This window comes from Mytilus edulis, chromosome 12 (assembly GCF_963676685.1).
Source record: "Mytilus edulis chromosome 12, xbMytEdul2.2, whole genome shotgun sequence".
Classification (NCBI taxonomy): domain Eukaryota; kingdom Metazoa; phylum Mollusca; class Bivalvia; order Mytilida; family Mytilidae; genus Mytilus; species Mytilus edulis.
The window spans coordinates 960,989-982,337 of NC_092355.1; the positions used below are offsets into that span (position 1 = coordinate 960,989).

Genomic DNA, 21,349 nt, shown 5'->3' on the forward strand with positions numbered 1-21,349 from the left:
AAAGAAAATAAGACAACATTTAAACATGAGGGAAAATACAAAAATTATGTCACATTTTTTTTTCAAATTTTCATTCATGTCCAGTGAAGGATGTTTATTCAATATTGTCGACATCGCGATATCTACAATGTTAACACGATATAGTGTCAACATTGTTTACATTGTTTGAACCCTTATATAATGTATACATCGTTGACATCGCGATGTATACAATGTTAAAACGATGTTGTGTCAACATCGTTTACATTGTTTGAACCCTTATATATTGTTTACATCGTTGACCTCGTTAACATTGCAATGTATACAATGTAAACACGATGTCGTGTCAACATCGTTGACATTGTTTGAACTCTTATATATTGTTTACAACGTTGACATCGTTAACATCGCGATGTTTACAATGTTAACACGTTGTCGTGTCAACATCGTTTACATTGTTTGATCCCTTATATATTGTTTACATCGTTGACATCGTTAACATTGCGATGTATACAATGTAAACACGATGTCGTGTCAACATTGTTGACATTGTTTGAACTGTTATATATTGTTAACATCGCGATGTACACAATATTAAACCGATATCTAGTCAACGTCGTTACTTATATATTGTTTACATCGCATTTAAGAAGATGCGGTATCAGTTCAAATGAGACAACTTTTTATTTAAGTTACATCTTTTATAAGTAAACCCCTATATGTTTGTCATTAATACGGAGTTTTGGTTTTTATCGAGTAGCAAGCTATGAAAGGCACAAAAAAACACTAGTGTATAACTATTTGAACAGGAAAAATAAAGGTCTCGTGTAAAAAACATGAAACCAGAAACACGCATGAACAATTCAACAAACAACAACTACTGAACGACAGATTCCTGACTAAGGACAGGTGCAAACAAATGCAGTTAGTTTAACGTTTATATACGTACTATAGACTCAATATAAAATATAAACACGATTTTGACACAATATTGTTAGCATTGTTATGTGAACAATTTAAACAGAAAGGTATTTATAAAAAAAGAAGTGGTATGATTGCAAATAAGTAAAATTTCCAGTACATACTTACTAACTGGCACATCTATAAATAACCGTATGGCTTTAACATTGAGCAAAGTTTATATGGCATAGTTAACAATAAAAGACGCCGACATGAAAAAATGGAAAACAATTTAACTATATAACTAACTGCTTAACCATGTTTACTTATTTAAAAAAAGGAACGAAAAAAAATGTATATACAACAACAACAAGATTTTGACACTATATTGTTAACATTACAATGTATACGATGAAATGTATACGATGTATATATAAATACAATATAAACACGATGTTGACACTATATTGTTAATATTACGATGTATACGATGTGAACGATGTAAACAGAAAGGTGCAGACACTATATATACAATGTAAACACGATGTTGACACAATATTGTCAACATCGCGATGTATACGATGTGAACGATGTAAACAGAAAGGTATAGACTTTATATATATAAATACAATATAAATACGATGTTGACACGATATTGTCAACATCGCGATGTATACGATGTGAACGATGTAAACAGAAAGGTGTAGACTATATATATACAATATAAACACGATGTTGACACAATATTGTCAACATCGCGCTGCATACGATGTGAACGATGTAAACAGAAAGGTATAGACTTTATATATATATATATATATATATATATATGTACAACTCGTCTAAACATCAACCCAACAATCAGACGTACTTATATATATATACTTTATACGATGTAAACGATGTAAACAGAAAGGTATAGACTCTATATATACACGATGTTGACACAATATTATCAACATCGCAATGCATAAGATATGAACGATGTAAACAGAAAGGTATAAACTTTATTTATATATATATATACAATATAAACACGATGTTGATACAATATTGTCAACATCGCGATGTATACGATGTGAACGATGTAAACAGAAAGCTATAGACTCTATATATATACAATATAAACACGATGTCGACACGATATTGTCAACATCCCGATGTATACGATGTGAACGATGTAAACAGAAAGGTATAGAACATATTGATAGGATACATTGTAAACACAATAACGACACTATAAAGTTGACATTGCGATGTTGACAATATCGACAAAACATCGTGCACTGGACATAGTTCAACTTCTTTGAAAAATGAATATCAGATACAATTTGCACATCTATTTTTTATTCAAAAGAGCAGCGCAAATTTTCATCGGCCTCAATCCAATGTATAATTGTAAAGTTTTAGCTTAAAACCAAAAAAAAAAAGAAAGAAGATTTTTTAGAATTAATATGCAAAATTTCACCAACATTTCTTATATGTATTATATGCACATTTACTATGCAAAAATTCACTGGCTTATACTTTTGGAGGAACAAAAACTGACAGACATACACAATAGAAATTATAGGGCTATCCCATCCACGATGCAGGGCACTGAACATTTATGAAAATATACAATACACAAATGGAAAAATGTCTTTATATGACTCTATATTTGAAGGTGTGCTACTGCATTTAGTTTGTCAATATTATTGAAGTTCTAAAGATAATTGGTAAAATTAATATCATTGCACACGCTGAAATAACTCATCTGCTTTACTGATCATTGATTTTATGTTGCAAGACTAAAATATAAAGGTGTAACTAAAAGCATCACATAAACTCAGATCAGATAAATGCTGTCAGACAGACACATACACTTTAACATTTACCAATGAACCATGAAAATGAGGTCAAGGTCAGATGATACCTGCAAGACAGACATATACACTTTACAACCATTCCATAAATCAAATACAGTTGACATAATGCTTTATATAGTACTTGAGAAACAGACCAAACCACAAAAATTGAATATTTACAAATGAACCATGAACATGAGGTCAGGATCAGATGATGACTACCAGACAGACATGTACACCAAAACCTGCCAGACTGAATGTACCCATTATAGTCATTCCAAACACCACAAATAGTTGCCCTTCTACTTTCACAGCTACTTTTGCATAGGTACTGTTTATGAACCAAAAATCTGTAATACTGGAAATCTACTTTGTGTCTGGGACTAGCTATTGTAAACTTGCAAAAAATGTACATGTGAAAGTGCGTACAATGCATGTTTCCCTATAATAAATATTTCTGATGACTGGAGCATAACTTATCTAAAAATAATTGATGACACTATGTTTTCGAACTTGTCCTGGACACCACTGATATAAACCTGTATTTTACATGTATCTGTATATTTTTTATCCTGAAATGTTTGATTGCCTACATTATTTTGGTTTTTTCAAATCAAAATGGCTGCTTTTTGCACGTGTATTATAGGTACGTTTATAAGTAGCAAAGTTCTGAATTCCCTTTTAGAATCAAAATAGTTGTAACATACTCCATGCTCATTTTAACATGGATAGGCATTATATTTTAGAAATGTTATCCTGAGCTTTGGTGAGGATAAGTGTAGATATATTAGGAATTTTATCACGGTGTTGTTTACCAAGCGAAATTAGCACGGCATATTAGAAATGTAAATATCTTAAACCTCGCTATCCATCTGCATAAAGCTATTGACAAATGCAATGCCTACCCACATGAAAATGAGCATACAGAATGGAATGAAAAAAATATTTCTTAAATAAAACCATAGCAAAAGTTTCTTAAATTACAAATTGCAAATGGATTTTGCACAGTAAGTATTGGCTATAACAGCTTATTTACATGAAACAAATGAGAAATTTCATTAAAATTGGCATTGTAGTTTTAGATAGACAGGACATATGATGGAAAGTGATGGCAAATTTCACATTTATTTAAATTTCAGAAAATATCTTACTTCTTTTACTGTTTGAACAAATTGTTGATATTGATGTGAATCCATGTTTGTAGCTTTGATGATCTTTTTATACCAAAACTGAAGCCTATATAAATCTGCTGCTAATCTGGAATCATGGCTCTCTGGTTCTGTATCTGAAATTTCTACAGCTTTAACCATAGAAATTAATGTAACCATTGTCTGGAATCCTGGTCTGTTTGTTAGCTTGGATACTGTGGTTTCTGTAAGATAAAATGTCTTTCAATTGTTTTTAGCCTAGTTCCTGTTTATAAAAACCTGTGATGCTACCTATATTGACATTTTAGTTTGGGGGATTCGTGGGATGTTGTCATAATTGTGTCTATTAGTTATGCAACCGTTTTATGAAACATGTTGCGCAGAAATAGTTAATCGTTCTTGAGCCCCAACCTGTCTTGATAAGCATGGGTGTTACACAGTTAACTGGCTTATGTTGTGTATCCAATACATATTGTCATTGGTGATAATCAGAGAACAGAAACAGTCAACCTCCTCAGAGCTCCAAATCGGCTAGGAAAGTATGTACATAATTATTTAAACCTCGGTAAAATTTACATCTGATTTTCTCACTTTTCTTTGCAATGTTTTATATGAGACCACATACAACTATGCCATCAGTGGTTCATATATGTCTGTCATAATTCTTTTTTGTTTATTATCTGAGAGTAGATAAAAAGTAAAATTACAAAAATACTGAACTTTAATAGAGGAAAATCAATTCGGAAAGTCCATAAGCAGATTGCAAAATCAAATAACAAAACACATCAAAAACGAATGGCCAGGAACTGTCCTATTCCTTACTTGGTACAGGCATTTTCAAATGTAGAAAATGGTGGATAAATTTACTTGTTTGATCTATTTTTTTACCATATGGTGTGGTGTTGACGAAGGCTGTACGGTGATCTTTAGATGATCACATGTACTTCCATATCTTTTGTCTATGTTCCAAAAGTCTCATTAGTTATTATATGTTGTGTTAATTCAGCATAAATTCAGGAAATTACCTGCTTCAAGTAACTTTAATTCATCTTTTGTAACGTCTATTGATTCCAAGTCAGAAGCAAGCTTCGCATTGGTAGATTCGTCATTAAGAGCCTCCACAAAAAACTGATAATCTTGTTTACTTCTAATTTTGTCTATTAGTTTTCTATTTATTTTGGCTTGTACCCCACTGATATTTATTTCTGCACGATCGTCAGGAACTAAAACTCCCTTTGTTATTAATGAATCAATGATACTTTCTGTATTAGACACATTCTGAATCAAATTGTGGTAGTTCTTTTGTAACCTGACTGAATGCAACCCTGTAACTAAATCAAAGAGAAACAATTTACTGTCATATCAAATAGAGCTTTGATTATTTTTCTTTAAAATTTGGATTGATATTAAAACATTTACAAAAAATTAAACACACTGTTATGCAATTAATTTTATTTGACCTTTACTCTGAAACAGGGGATATAATACAAGAGACTATCATGATAAAGATCTTGCATTAAAAGACATCTACACCGTACAATTATTTCATACAGCAGATATAGCTGACCTATTGCTATTATTATTTGGAAAACAGACCACAACACAAGCACTTGACATTGATCAATGTACCATGAAAAGAAGGTCAATATCAGATGAAACGAGCAATACTAACATGTGAACTTTACAATCACACCAAACACTTAATTTAGTTGACCTATAGCTTATAATACACAGTTAGATTCAGCACACATTTTAAGAACCCTTAATAATACAATGTCAGTAGAAAGCAGACAAAATTTAATTGTTTGACCCTTTCGTCCTTAAATTGGAACAATTTGAAAACAAGGCCAAAAATTAAAAATCTAAACAAAAATTAATTTTGGAACCTTTTGACCATTTGACCAATGAAAATAAATAAAACATTTATTTTACCCTTCTTTTTTGGTTTAAAATATTCTCTAGATTTCTGGAAATCCTAAATTAGTTTAATATGCAGCATATTTATCCCCAATTTTCAATGCAAACTCATAGACAAAGTTAATTTAGCTAAAACTCGTCAAAATATCATTGGTATATTGTTCTCTGTCACCCAAAACTTCATTTCTGCAAATTTGTTGGTTATTTGAAGTAAACAATAACAAAATGTGTCGAATTAGTGGTAGTTGGATGCATCTTCTTTATTTGAGGGAGTAAAATGGTGGTCTGACATCAAAGAGACATACAAGTTTTTCAACAGTTTTTTTTATTTTGCTTTTATATTCCTAATCCTTTGTCAATTCGTAGTAAAAGGTTATGATATTTGAGCATAATGTGACTTATACTGGAAAATTCACTGCAAAACTAACTGTAATAATGTATGACATAAAAAACATCAGACTTCAGGAACATAAACTTTCAATAACAATTTCAATTTTGCTTGATTTTTACTGGTTCTCCTACTGTTTCTACAACTTTTACAATGAGTTGTAAATTTGTAAAAATCAAAGGTATTGAAGTATCAAGAAATATTAAGCGACCACTTTTATCATCAGGTGTCAGTAGTGGACTATTAGTAGATTAATAATGCAATTATGGTCATTATCCAATTTTTACTATCAGTCAATACAATTTAAGGTAGAAAACTTCCATTTGAGACAATTAATGGGATTGTGTGGAATTTATGAAATGTTTATAGTATGCTATGTTATCTGCAAAATACATGGAATGATGCAATGATATAAGAAATAAAAATCGAATAATTTCATAAAATCTTCATGACAACAGTTTGCTTTGGTAGTAAACATTGTAAACAACCTATATTGTAATGTTTGATACGTTTGTAGCAAAATTTCAAAGGGATCCATGTTCTTATACTCTAAGTTATTGTCTGGAAAGTAGAAAAACCTTGTGCATTTGGCCCTTTCTTACTAAATAGTTTGGGTCACAAACCCAACCCATCAATCAATTCCACCCTCCCTTATATTTAGAGATTATTACATTTTTACACAATTTATTGTCTGGAAGCAAGATAAATACTTGTTGTATTCATCCGATTTCTAATTATTTTTAGTTCGTTTATGTGTGTGTTACATGTTAACGTTGTTTTTCTGTTGTGTCGTTTGTTTTCTCTTATATTTGAGTGTGAATTCACATTACTATAAGACGTGTCACGGTACTTTTCTATCCCAAATTCATGTATTTGGTTTTGATGTTATATTTGTTATTCTCATCGGATTTTGTCTAATGCTTTGTCCGTTTCTGTGTATGTTACATTTTAATGTTGTGTCGTTGTTCTCCTCTTATACTTAATGCTTTCCCTCAGTTTGTAACCTGGATTTTGTTTTTTTTCCATGGATTTACAAGTTTTGAACAGAGGTATACTACTAACTCTGGCCTTTGTTAGTCTTGTATGATTTTTAATTTTAGTTTCTTGTGTATAATTCGGAGTTTAGTATGACGTCCATCATCACTGTACTAGTATACATATTGTTAAGGACCAGGTGAAGGACACCTACGGGTGCGGGAATTCTCGCTACATTGAAGACCCATTGGGGGCCTTCGGCTGTTGTCTGCTCTATGGTCGGGTTGTTGTCGCTTTGACACATTCCCCATTTCCTTTCTCAATTTTACTGTTGCCTTTATTTAGTTAGGACAATAATCATTAAAATAAATTCCAACCTTTCTTTTGAGGTAAGGAACCTTGTGATACAATTTCATAGAGATCCATACACTTGTAATCACGTATTGCCTGGAAACCAAATGACTTTGACCAACCGCGAATACCAAGAATGTGATAACACTATACGGTCATATGCAAATCAAAGTATCATTGACCGTGATCACATTATCAAAGTATCATTGTAAAATAAATAGATACCCATCAGATTTAAAATTTCTTACATACATGACCTTGTACATTTGCTTGTTGGAAAAAAAATACTCACTGCATGGTTTAACTCTAGACTGAGGAACAACTTTCAGATGTGAAAATTGTTGACTTTCCATACATTTTATGAGGTCTGTAGAACAAGTAGGAGACTCCTTAAGAACTTCTAATAATACACTGTAGGAATCTTCTTGTCTTTGTATTAGAAGGTCTAAGATACATTTGTTGCGGTCAGATTGTCTGGGATAGTGTCCTATTTCTTCTATGTCTTCTTTCCTTAGAATACATTTGGAAATCAAAAGATCAAGGACCTCATTATCTAGAATGGTGTCTTGTATTATCTGGTCATAGAAATGGTATATTCTGTGGTGAACTGGAAAAAGAAAAAAAAACCTGTGGTAACCATGCCAATCTAGGAAGATATTAATAACAGTTTTGTCCACTATGGTGTCCTGTTTTATATTCTCATATGAGCTTGTTCGAATAGAAATCAACCGTATGCAACTTTCTTCACAATACAAGAGGAGCAATATACCCTATAACCCTATTACGCTTACAATCTTCCATGTATATTTTTTATTTTACCAATTTTGGGTTGGTGACCTATGATGTCATTTCATCCAATTTCCAAAGAATTATAAAGGTTAACAGACATGTCAATATAGCTGCAAATATTACTGCACAAAAACATATAGGTAACCTATGTCTAATGTATCTAAAAAATTGTGTTTTTAATTTAAACATGTTTCCATTTTTCCAGGTCTGTGTTGTAACATTTTTTATAATGAATGTTACCCAATTTTGTCGTTTTTGAAAACTACTTCAAAGTCAAATACATGTAAATTGAATTTATTGCTTGAAATGCAAAATCGGCTGATTGTTTTAATTTATAGATCTGCAAATTATGGTCATGTCTGAAAACAGAGTTGGCAGTTGTCAATTAACTTGCTTCTTCCCTTATTCTATCTTTTCCTGTACTTTATGACAAATCTTCATTTTAGAATGTGTCTGTGTTAGATTGATAATGTACCTCTGAACTTGCTGAGTAATTCCCATTCCTCTGAACTGAGTTTTGTCTTTAGTTTATCTTTATTAATATAAATAGCTTGGACCAAACCACCTGTATACTCTCTGTTAATGAAGCCTTCAATAGCCCTTGGTACAGTATAGAGAACAGTAAAGGCTGCTTGTAAAAGGTTTTCTTCTTCTCCTTGTATTCTGTAAATATAAATACCGTAAGACGTTCCCCTCTTAAGCCTCACAACAGATCGTACAATTTTGTTGTCGTGGAAGATCTATAAAATTGTTTTCGCGGCGCTGTCGTGCAAAATGTCAAAAAATATGTCGAGTGGTCACATCAGCTACGACATGTCCACGATGGGTAAACGACAGAAAACAATTGCAATTGTTCTGTCATAAGTTTGTCGCAAGTCGGTCGGTCGTGCGACAGTCGTACGACAATTGTGAGTTGTTTGGGCTATTTTTTGCAGATTATCATGTCATTGGATACGCGTGTTACTATCGTGCTACTGTCGTGGGTAACTTGCGCGTTTGACTACGAACTACTAGTTTATAAAGAAGGCCCGACATTCAGCGTGCCATTTGTCATTTGCTTTCGATATTGTTCAGTGTCATTATACACGATGTTTTTCGTATTAGTTTATATTTATTCTTCAGCGATTTTAAACCATTCGATTCATGGCCTAACCCGCCAACGTCGGGCGTATCGCTGGTTCCTATACTGTTCACGGTCTCGCATCAACGCTAACAAGACCATATTTTGCTCTCGTTGGAGTCAGGCAAGGCGCCTATTAAGTAGGGCCAAGCGTTATCATTCTGGTAGAATAGCCATCCCCTTCTCCCGCCAAATTGTCTTCTTCTTCTTAATAAAACGAAATAATGGTGCACGACGATCGTACCACTGTCGTACGACAGATAATCAATATTGTGCGAGCATTCTACGAAATGTGGTATTCGTGAGACAATCGTTCGACTGTAAAACGAGTGTCTTGCGACAGTCGTGAGATTATCGTACGACAGTCGTTCGATTGTTTTTGTTAAAATTGTTCATGTGTGTACCCACGACAATGTGTTTAATTGCACGACCGTTCCACGGCTGTGGTAAAGCGCTCTCATGAAAGCCACAAGACAGTAACACGACAAAAATCGTAAAGCAAAAAAGGTGCATGTCCAATTTTCGTCCCACGACACACGACAGCGCCACGTTGCTCAAAATATCGTGCGACTGTCATGCGAATGTCGTACGACGATCACAAATGACCCGCGATTTAACCAAATATCATGTCGATTGCATAGATGTGTCGTGGGTTCATTGTGACTAGTGCTTTAATGTAATAATTAGTCAGTCGTTTCAATTTCAATAGAGCATTACATAGTGGGCAGGGCCAAATTATCTCTAAAAATGAATAGTGCCAATGCTAATACAACTGCATACCAAATATCATGGATTTACCATTAGTGGAGGGCCTTTAAATCGCAAACTTTAACATGTAAAATAAAGTCATATAAAACGAGTTTTTTGTAATTTGATTTTTTGATTATTTATAATATCTGAACTTATATATGCATATATACTAAACAAAGTTCTGTATACATATACTAATATTTATAACAACTGCAATGTATCTATGACGTATTATCGACTAATAGTATTTCATTCAGTGATTGCTGATAGGAAATTTTATTTATTAAATCCGAGATTAACAAATAAGGATTTTTTTTTATTCCAGGCATAGATTACCTAAGCTGTACTTGGCACAATTCCTGTGGAATTATGGGTTCTCAATGCTCGTCAACTAAGTACATGTTTGGTCTGATTGGGATCTGCTAAGTCTTATGTAGACGAAATGCGCGTCTGGTGTATTTAATTGTAATCCTAGTATTTTTGACAACTAATTAAACACGGAGCAAATAACAAATAAACTCCTCATAGATACCAGGACTAAATTTAGTATATACGTCAGACGCGCGTTTCGTCTACAAAAGACTCATCAGTGACGCTCGAATCCAAAAAAGTTTAAAAGGCCAAATAAAGTACGAAGTTGTAGAGCATTGAGGATCACAATTCCTAAACGTTTTGCCAAATACAGCTAAGGTAATCTATGCCTGAGGTAGAGGTATGATCGAAGTTTTTATATTTTCTATGTCTTTCAATTTGTTAATTACACTTTTCCTTAACACTTGTAAAATGATTCATTGCATGAATTTTTTTTAAGAATCTTTAATTTCTTATAAAAGAGGGACGGTCAAACTCATAAATCGAAAATAAACTGGCAACGTTTGGCTAAAAAATGAAAGGAGACAAATAGACAAAAAATAGAACACATGACACAACATAAAAAAGAGGGACGAAAGATACTTAAGGGACAATCAAAATCATAAATCGAAAATAAACTGACACGCCATGATTAACATAGAAAACTAGTGAATAAGCAATATGAACCCCATCTAAAACTAGGGTTGATCTCAGGTGCTCCGGAAAGGGTTAGCAGAATCTGCTCCACATGTCGCACCCGTCGTGTTGCTTATGTTAAAACAAATCCAGAATAGTCTAATTCGGTAGGTCACATTCATAGAAGGGAAGGGGATTGTAGAAACGGTAAGGAACATATCCGATATCATTTGTGAAACGGTTATTCCATAACGGTCAACAAACTCGTGATAGTGTTGAAAAATTTACGAAAGGATGATTTGAATTTCACCATTTGGACCTCGTGGTTTAATAAATTTCTTGTGAGCAGCAACCTTCTATCAAGAAAATCATGATCGGAAATGCAAGCACGGGAATATCGTATCAATTATAACCTTCCAGTGCACGTTTGTTTACATTTTTTAACAGTCTTTTAACTCGCACTGGGACGGTTCAGTGACTAGAGTTCTAACCCCGGCGTATTAGTGTAAGGGAAGACAATAATACAATGTCCATGTGACCTCCAGATAACTTCTTAAGTCAATGACAGGAATGACAGGGCTAAATTACCTCTATGGAAATGATTCATGCTGAAACTAATATACAACTAAATACCAAATATCATTGATTTATTATTTGTGGTTCACTTACTGACTATATGTAAATTAAACAGATTGTTGACGATGCTGCCAACAAGGACTCCAACGAAACTGCAAACCTTAGTCTTGCGTTTTGAATCAGTCAAGGCAAGACAAAAACTATGTGAATTATTGTTTCACTAATAAAGAATGGGATCAATCAAATAAATAAACGTACCAACTTATCTGCAATGTTGAAATGATGGAAAATCCTATGTTAAAGAAATTGTGACACTGCATTGTAAAACTTTTCTGCCATATTTAAATCATGGAACAACAGCTAAATAATGTATATTATCATATCGGTCTTGATATTTACTAGGCATTAGGGATGGATATATGTCCATTTACATCTATGTTTTTTTTAAAGCGATATGATGAGTTAAGCTTATTTCAACTCATTTTTATAGTTGTTCTCATGTCTTGCTGTTACACCACTGTCCAAGTTTAGGGAAGGGATGCACACTCACAAACATGTTAACATCGCCACATTCTTTATCTGCCTCTAGTTCAGTGATTGTTTTTGCGTCACGTTTGTAATAAATTGTTTTGTTATAAATTAGGTAGTTAGTTTTCCGAATCGAATTGTTATATAGTTGTCATGTCGTGCCATTTATAGCCAACGATGCAGTATTGTTGAAGGCAGTACGATGCATAGTTTTGCCTACATCCACTTAATATAAGCCTTTGATGGGTAATTGTTTCATTTATGTCATACCATATCGCCTTATTTTTTTATAAGTTACACCCTAAACACAGAACCCCCCCCCCCAAAAAAAAAAAACCAAAACAAAACAAAAAAAAAAAAAAAAAAAAAAAAAAAAAAAACAAATGTACATGTTCTACTTTGTTTCTCTGACTGTAATACATGTTCATGTCCTTTAAAATTTGAAAAAGTTTTAGGTTTCTCCTCTTAAATTGTCTTAGGACTAGTTACTACTATTTGATCTAGTACCTGTGTGAACTCTGCTAAATTCTGATTATTCAATTGTTATGCAGTGATTTGAAAAATTAGGAACTGTTTTTAATTTTTATTATCATTTTAAAATGTGTACTCTTCTTTTCTTCTCAGGTAAATACTGTTATAAATGGGTTCATCACACTTGTCTATATCATACGGTACTTTGAATGATGAAGCGTTGAGATATGTCACTACAGAAGGTTATCACTACATTACTAATGTTAATTGTTCCGTTTGTAACCAACACTTTAATCCCTGGTATATAAAGTAAAACAACTTACGGTTGAACTTCAATCGATGGGATATGTGTACTTCTCTGTTCTAATTCTGTAATACAAACAATAAATAATCATACTTTTAATCTAATTTTACAAAGTTACATATTAGTTTGCAATAACTCAAGATTTGAAGAATATAGCAAAACATATTGAAATTCTTTTCTTGATCAATACACCATTTGCCTAACAAATATTATAAAAATAACAAAAACTTTGATAGTCATATATAAAACATAATGGCTATTGTTGGTTCCAATCCCATGAGAAGTGTCAGAGGACAAACATTATTATAAAGCTAAGGGATTATATCATAGATGACAGTTGACTGAAGTATACACTGGATAAAGATAATCTCGACGTTTTGAGTAATGTTCTTCTCTTTCTATTAAGTCTATCATCATGATTATAAGTTTCAAGATATCTATGTTATCCTGATGTTTCTAAAATTAACATGTTGGGTTATTGAAGAAGTTAGGTACAATTTATATACAAGATATTCCAAGAACCACACTGATAATTTTTGTTGTAGAATGAAATAAACGTTTTAGAGGGAATGACTTTAAAGATTTTTTTAGATGACTTTAGGTTGAGATTTGAAATTGTTGTAATGACTTTAACTAACTCTTTTTGTCTTTGTAAAGAAAATATATAACATGAAAAAATACCTGTCTGAGAACTGCATATTGACTGTAAATCTGTCGGACTATTTTGAGATGGATCCTTGTCGGCCTCATCTACTGACTGGACCACGTCATCACCAGATTCTGTCAATCTCAACAGAGACCTGTATATGGTGTCTGCTTCATCTACTGACTGGACCACATCTTTAAAAGATTCTGTCATTCTTAACTGAGAATTGTTTATGGTATCTGTCTCATCTACGGACTGGACCACATCTTTTTGACACTCTGTCATTCTCAACTGAGACCCGGCTATGGTCTCTGCTTCGTCTAGTGACTGGACAACATCTTTACAAGATTCTGTCATTCCCATCTGAGAACTGTCTATGGTGTCTGCCTCATCTATTGACTTGGCCACATTTTTACGAGATTCTGTCATTTTCAACAGAGACATGTCTATGTTGTCTGCCTCATGTACCAACTGGACCGCATCCTTACGAGACTCTGTCGTTCTCAACTGAGAATTGTCCATGTTGTCTGCATCATCTTCTGACTGCACCACATATTTACAAGATTCCGTCATTCTCAAATGAGATCTGCCTATGTTGTCTGGCTTGTATACTGATTGGACACACTGTACATCTGGCGCTGTGTATTTGGGTTGTGACATATACTTGTTTTCTACATTCAAATAAAAAGGCAAGATAATAAAAGTACTGAATAACAAAGTTACGAACTTTTGGTGAAATCATGATCTTATTGTCTTCAAAGCATAAACTGAGACGTGGGTATATGTCAATGAGATCATGAGGTCCACAATAACCCTAAATAAGGCAATGACAGTATTCAAAGTAGACAGGTGTACATTATGTCAAGCTCTTAATTTCCACGAGACTAATTTTATTAAGAAAATCTAAAAAAAAGTTTTAAAAAATATCAATAAATATAAAATTCAACAGTTCTAAAAGAAGTGTTGGATAATATATCATTTCAGCCCAGATATACAATTACATTTTCAGATTTAAAGTGAATTTGAGTGGACATACCTTCAATTGTGTATTGAATATTGTTTTATTAATTTATATAATATTTGTATTGATCTAACTACTATAAATGAGTAAGTGTTGACATCAATTCTTTATATATTAATTGCAAGTCTTTATATCACTAATGTATAGAGTTGTAGATCTAAATATTACCAGTTTTCACAGTTGTAAGTCTTAATATCACTAATGCATAGAGTTGTATGTATATATCTCGATATCACTGAATTATAGTTGTGAATCTATATATCGCTATTTATATATTTGTTAGTCTTAGTACTACTATTTAAGGTCTTTCCTCTCCGTGAGGAAAGACCTTATTGTTTTTCTAATGTTTTTTTTTCTTTTTTTTTTCTTCCAACATTGTTTTGACAGGGCCTCCTCCCCTTTCTGTTGAAGTTATCAAGACCAAATATGGACCATCAATAGACCTCATCATGAACTTTTACCAGATGAACTTTTGTAGGATTTCATCATCCCCTTTAGGAGTTATCTCCCTTTTATTGATTTTTTTCAACATGGCCCCCCTAAATAAAGGCAACAGTAGTATACCGCTGTTCAAAACTCATAAATCCATGGACAAAAAACAAAATCGGGATAACAAACTAAAATCGAGGGAAACGCATTAAATATAAGAGGAGAACAACGACATAACACTAAAATGTAACACATATAGACAAAATCCCACGAGAATAACAAATATAACATCAAAACCAAATACATGAATTTGGGATAGACAAGTACCGTGACACGTCTTATCGCAATGTGAATTTACACTCAAAAATAAGAGAAAACAAACGACAAAATAAATAAATGTTTTAAAAGATATCATGCCCTTATATGGACAATAGGTAAATATCATCATGATGTATTACCATATGAGGCTGCATAGGATTTCATCATCTTCTTTGAGAGTTATAACCCCTTATAGCAATTTTTTTTATTTGCATTTTTCTCAAAAAGTATTAGGGATAGAATGTAATTGAAAATGACAGCATGTACAAGAACAGATGGCAATGTTTATGAACATGTACAATCATTTTGTTATTAACCCTTATAAGGAGTTATTCCCCTTGAAAAATTGTACATAATTTTAGAAAAATTGTATTTCGAGAACCAGAAGTCGTAGAGACTTGGGACCTTCACCAATAATCTTTAATTCATGTGACCTTTAATATGCAGTCAAGGTCAAAGGTCACTGAGTGCAAATAAAAATTACGCTGCAATTTCAAGCTTATATATTAGGAAAACGATAAGACTTTGCTGCATACATACAGCATATAATATGTTCCTCTCGACGAGCTCTACATTTTATATAATAAGTCCAAAAATGTCCGACTGTCTGTTCAAAAGTTACATTGGGATGATTCTTAAAAGTATAGTATTATGTGTATATCTTTTTAAAGGTAACAGATATCAACCTACTATAAACTGCAAAGATGATCAGTAATTCAAGACCGTCAATTTGAGGTTATGATGAAATTTCACCTTGACCTTCACATTATACTATGACCTTGACCTTGTGATATTTGAAAGGTTAAGTGGTCCTGAGTTGAATAGTAGTAATCCCATATCTGTATGACTTTCATTTACCATTTAACAGATTTGAGATATCTATTGTCGTTTTAGAGATAATGCAGTTTGAAATTTTGCGAGCGGCGGCATGTTTTTCTGAATCAACAACAGCTTACCACTTAAAATGTTTAAGAAATTGAAGAGGTTAACATAGTTATATGTTTGACCAAATACCAAAAACATTCCATTTAAAAAAAAACACCAAAAAATCATTTTGAAATTTTCATGTTTTGCATTGACTTTGTAAATTTCATAACTTCTATTTACATCGTTGATATTGCATCATTTTTGGCACTTTGTCAAATGGGGTCATCTGATATATCAAATTGAAGGTCTCAATAAACTCTACTTAAAAATGAAAACTTTAAACCTCTTTTTCATCCCAGGCGGAAGGGTGGGGTCATTTAGTGCAAACATTCAAATTTCTCAGATGGTAAGGTTGTCGCATATCAAATGAAAGAACATAAAGCGTACATTTCAAATTTCAAATTGACGTCCCCCAAAAATTGGTTGGATGGGGTCATTGAGTGCAAAACATAAATTTTCTTTTACTATAGGGTTGTTGTATATAAAATGAAAGGTCATGATGTGTACTCAATAATGACGACTTCATTATGTATATTAATGAAATTTATCCTGCTGAACTTACTTTAAATAAAGCTAATACTAACAATGACCACTGCCCTTTCCTCGATCTTGATATCTATATCACTAACGGAAAGCTCAATACTAACATTTATGATAAAAGGGATGATTTTTCATTTTCTATCGTTAATTATCCGTTTTTAGATGGTGACGTTCCCTTGTCACCATCTTACGGTGTTTATATATCTCAACTTGTACGAGTCGCTCGTGTATGTAACAATGTTTTAGATTTTAACGAGAGAAATTTATGTATTACTGAAAAATTATTACACCAGGGTTTTCGATATCACAAACTAGTCAAAACATTTACTAAATTTTATCATCGGTATAAAGAAATCATTCGTAAATATAGCTCAACATGCAGACTTCTTATACGTTCAGGTATTTCACATCCAATTTTTTATGGAAATATTCTTTATAAAGCACAAAGGTGTCAGTATTCTCCTCAGAAACTTACAAAACCTTTGAATAGACTAATTAAGAAGGGATATAATTACGATACTGTTGTCAAGTCATTAAAGATTGCATATTTTGGCGTTAATATTGAGTCACTGATAAGGTCTTTGCGTCGGAACTAAACACATTTATTCTAAAAACAGTTGTTGGCATGACACGGGTTATGTTCTTCTCATATATGTTATGATGGTATGATACTAAACCCCTAACGGGAAGGATTGTGCCTGATGTTCATATGATGAAATCATAATCTTTCAGTCAGTTTAATTGAAGTCTGGAGCTGGCATGTCAGTTAACTGCTAGTAGTCTGTTGTTATTTATGTATTATTGTCATTTTGTTTATTTTCTTTGGTTACATCTTCTAACATTAGACTCGGACTTCTCTTGAACTGAATTTTAATGTGCGTATTGTTATGCGTTTACTTTTCTACATTGGTTAGAGGTATAGGGGGAGGGTTGAGATCTCACAAACATGTTTAACCCCGCCGCATTTTTGCGCCTGTCCCAAGTCAGGAGCCTCTGGCCTTTGTTAGTCTTGTATTATTTTAATTTTAGTTTCTTGTGTACAATTTCGAAATTAGTATGGCGTTCATTATCACTGAACTAGTATATATTTGTTTAGGGGCCAGCTGAAGGACGCCTCCGGGTGCGGGAATTTCTCGCTACATTGAAGACCTGTTGGTGACCTTCTGCTGTTGTTTTTTTATTTGGTCGGGTTGTTGTCTCTTTGACACATTCCCCATTTCCATTCTCAATTTTATTTGAAATATCAAATTCCCAACCTCCAAAAAATTGGTTGGATGGGGTTATTAAGTGCAAAAATCAAACTTTTTAGAACATGGCGTTGTCGCATATCAAATGAAAGCTCATCTACCATGTGTTACATATATCATACTTCCGATCTCAAAAATGTAGGCGGATGAGGTCATTAAGTGTAAAAAGCGAAAAGTTTCAGAAGGTATGCTTGTCATATATCAAACGAAAGGTCGTACAAAGTACATTACGAAAACATCACTTTTACAGGAAAGACCTTTCAATTGTTTTACAAACAATTGAGATACTAGTTTTTTTTTTATAGTTTACGTCTAGATATCACGAATCTATATAATTCATTTGTCTTGCTATCATAAATATATAAACTTCTTACTCTTTAAATCATTGTGCTTTGCTCGGTGATAATTTTAATTCTGTAGGTCAAATTCAAGAGAAAGAAGACGGGATTGCGGTTACAGAAACGTAACTTTGTCATCGTCATCTATGAAACAATAGTAATAGCGATCTTAAAATTTTCGAATGGATGTATTCAATTTCACTACTTTAAATATTGGTGTAACAACTTCCTTGCAAGTAGCAACCTGATGTATATTTTTAAACTTGGAAATACATACTCCATATGCACATTCTATTGAAATGCTGCTACATAGAAATGGAAAGTTACAACTGAGAAGCTTAAATCAAATCTTAATCAAATTTGTATTCTCAACTGATCAGGTATGTTGCTATTGAAGATTTTCGAATCACAGAAATGCCGAAGTTTAGGTGTACACTTATAAAAAGCATTGATACACCTCTAACTGTGCGAAATTGCATTATTGTCCTAGTTTCAGTCTTTGAGTTGTTGCGTTTACAAAGTGTACTTTTTTATAGACCAATTTTGAAACAGAATTAATATGCATTTCTTCATATAATGTTAAACAAATGTAATACATTTCATTGATATCATACTAAATATTGACTAATGAATCTAAACTATTAACTAAAATTGTTGACGGACAGACAAACAAAGTATCACATAATTGATGACGGACAGACAAATAAAGTGTGACTTAAATTGATGACGGACAGACAAACAAAGTATGGCTTAAATTGATGACGGACAGACAAACAAAGTGTTACTTAAATTGATGACAGACAGACCAACAAAGTGTGACTTAAATTAATGATGGACAGAAAAACAAAGTGTTACTTAAATTGATGACGGACATACAAACAAAGTGTGACTAAAAATTTTGACAGGCAGACAAAAAAAGTTGACTTAAATTCATGACGGACAGACAAACAAAGTGTGACTTAAATTCATGACGGACAGACAAACATAGTGTGAATTAAATTGTTGACGGACAGACAAACACATAATATATTCAAATGTCATAGTGTTTGATATGTTACTGTTAGTGTTGTTACTACAAACAGTGAATATGTTTATGGCAATAAAATATTTGACATTTGTATTAACAATCAGTTTTCTTCGAGGATTTTAGCTAGACACTTTATCCACTAGTATACAATGTATATGCTTTTAATATTAAGTATAGAATTATGATGAGCTACAGTGTTAATTTCAATTTATAATTTTTAATAGAATTTCACCAATGACACCATTAGTGTCAGGAAATTATTTTTCAATTGCTTCAGACATTTCTTAATAGTTGTCTCATTGTCGAGTTGACTTGATCGTCAGTTTGCAAAGAGTTTTGATCAAACCGGTGCTAGAAGCTGTCTTAAATTCGTACTTAGTTGAGGGTTTTTCTGCTTCGTGTTGAAGGACTTAATATTAATTTGATAACAGCAAGAAAGGCAATGTTTCTTTATTATTTGCTGTGATTGTGTGTCCAGGTTGGATACCTGTACCTTTGTCAGATATCATTTTGACTGATTTATTTCCACGTATCCACTTACCATTTTAAAAACCCTTATTGTATGAGACAAAAATAATTTACCTTTCTTTCTTTTTCTTTTATATCTTTTATACCAAAAATAAATGGTAATCACCACCGACACTAATATCACAACTCCAGTTATTAAAGCAGCCCTAAAATCCATTACAATTCAGGTCGTAAACAGTATCCTGTAATATAAGTAGTAAACTTGTATGACAGTTGTACATTTTTTTCATTTCTTTGAAGGTAAGAACACTGCATAACTTTATGGTATCTCTATGCTTAGTACCAGTGTATGGATAACTTTTATCAAGGAAGTAAAATAAATGGTGTGTGTGTGTTCATGGGACACAGATGATGCCCCGCTTGCATTACATCAAGGGACATACCTCTAGAACTGTAAAAGTGACGCTACTCAAACTTGTACTTAACCTGAGTTTTGTGGTATTTACCATATGGTGTATACGTTTAAGAGCTTGTCTATGAGAAAACCATGCCAAAAATCGTCCAGAAGCTAGTTTCGAAATATCATGTCATGTGACATGTATCTGGAAGGCTACCATGTAGGGACTCTGTGTACACCATCAAAAGTGCAAATATTTGATTCTATTTTTAGAAATAAGCAATTCTATTTTTAGAACACATCCAAGCATTGGCACAAGCATTTTCTTTTGAAAAAATGGCCATTTTTGTAATTGTTTTTTTGTCATTTTTATAGCAAATGTAGTAAATTGTTTTGACAGAATGCAAGTTAAACATGTTTTCATCTGCATACAACGGTTTTTACCGTCAAATGTTATGAATTGGCATCATGCCAACTTTTGAAAAATGATTGGTACAGAGAGGTTGAAGCTGTTTTCAAAAGTTAATAATTTGGAAGATAACACCTGAATTTTGTTTCTGTTGTGCTTTTATGTTTCATACGGTTGATATATTCAGAATCTGTAAGCTTTTGCTTTGCAAATAAGTTTTAATGACATTTTGAGCATGTCAACAAACTAAAATTTTAACGAAAAAAAGAAGAATTTCAGGTAGAATATACTATTTACTTGTAAACAAACTCCTCAATTTTATCTAAAAGTTACTGGTATATAGAAAAAAATTAAAGAGAAATTCAAGGGTTTTAGATACATTTGATTATCAAAATATTTTTCTTATCTTAATCCAATATTCATATCCTATAGTTTTCATCTGGACATAACAGTTCTAATTTCAAATATTTATTTGGTAGATATATTTGATTTAATAAATTCAAATTTATCTTAAATTTCTGTATGTACAGAAAAATTAAGACAAAACCTTCA

At 32.5% G+C, this 21,349-nt stretch overlaps 1 protein-coding gene across 1 annotated transcript in view; it reads right to left on the bottom strand.

The window, feature by feature from the left end:
* LOC139499383 (uncharacterized) overlaps positions 1-21,349 on the bottom strand; it is a 72,153-nt gene that overhangs the window by 44,204 nt on the left and 6,600 nt on the right. Inside the window, exons 2-8 of the mRNA XM_071288065.1 lie at positions 20,106-20,233; positions 13,712-14,347; positions 13,050-13,095; positions 8,770-8,957; positions 7,798-8,112; positions 4,900-5,205; positions 3,878-4,098 (exon numbers count right to left, since the gene is read on the bottom strand). Of these exons, the coding sequence (XP_071144166.1) occupies positions 3,878-4,098; positions 4,900-5,205; positions 7,798-8,112; positions 8,770-8,957; positions 13,050-13,095; positions 13,712-14,347; positions 20,106-20,208 (1,815 nt within the window). The 5' untranslated portion in view covers positions 20,209-20,233. The remainder of the gene's footprint in view (positions 1-3,877; positions 4,099-4,899; positions 5,206-7,797; positions 8,113-8,769; positions 8,958-13,049; positions 13,096-13,711; positions 14,348-20,105; positions 20,234-21,349) is intronic.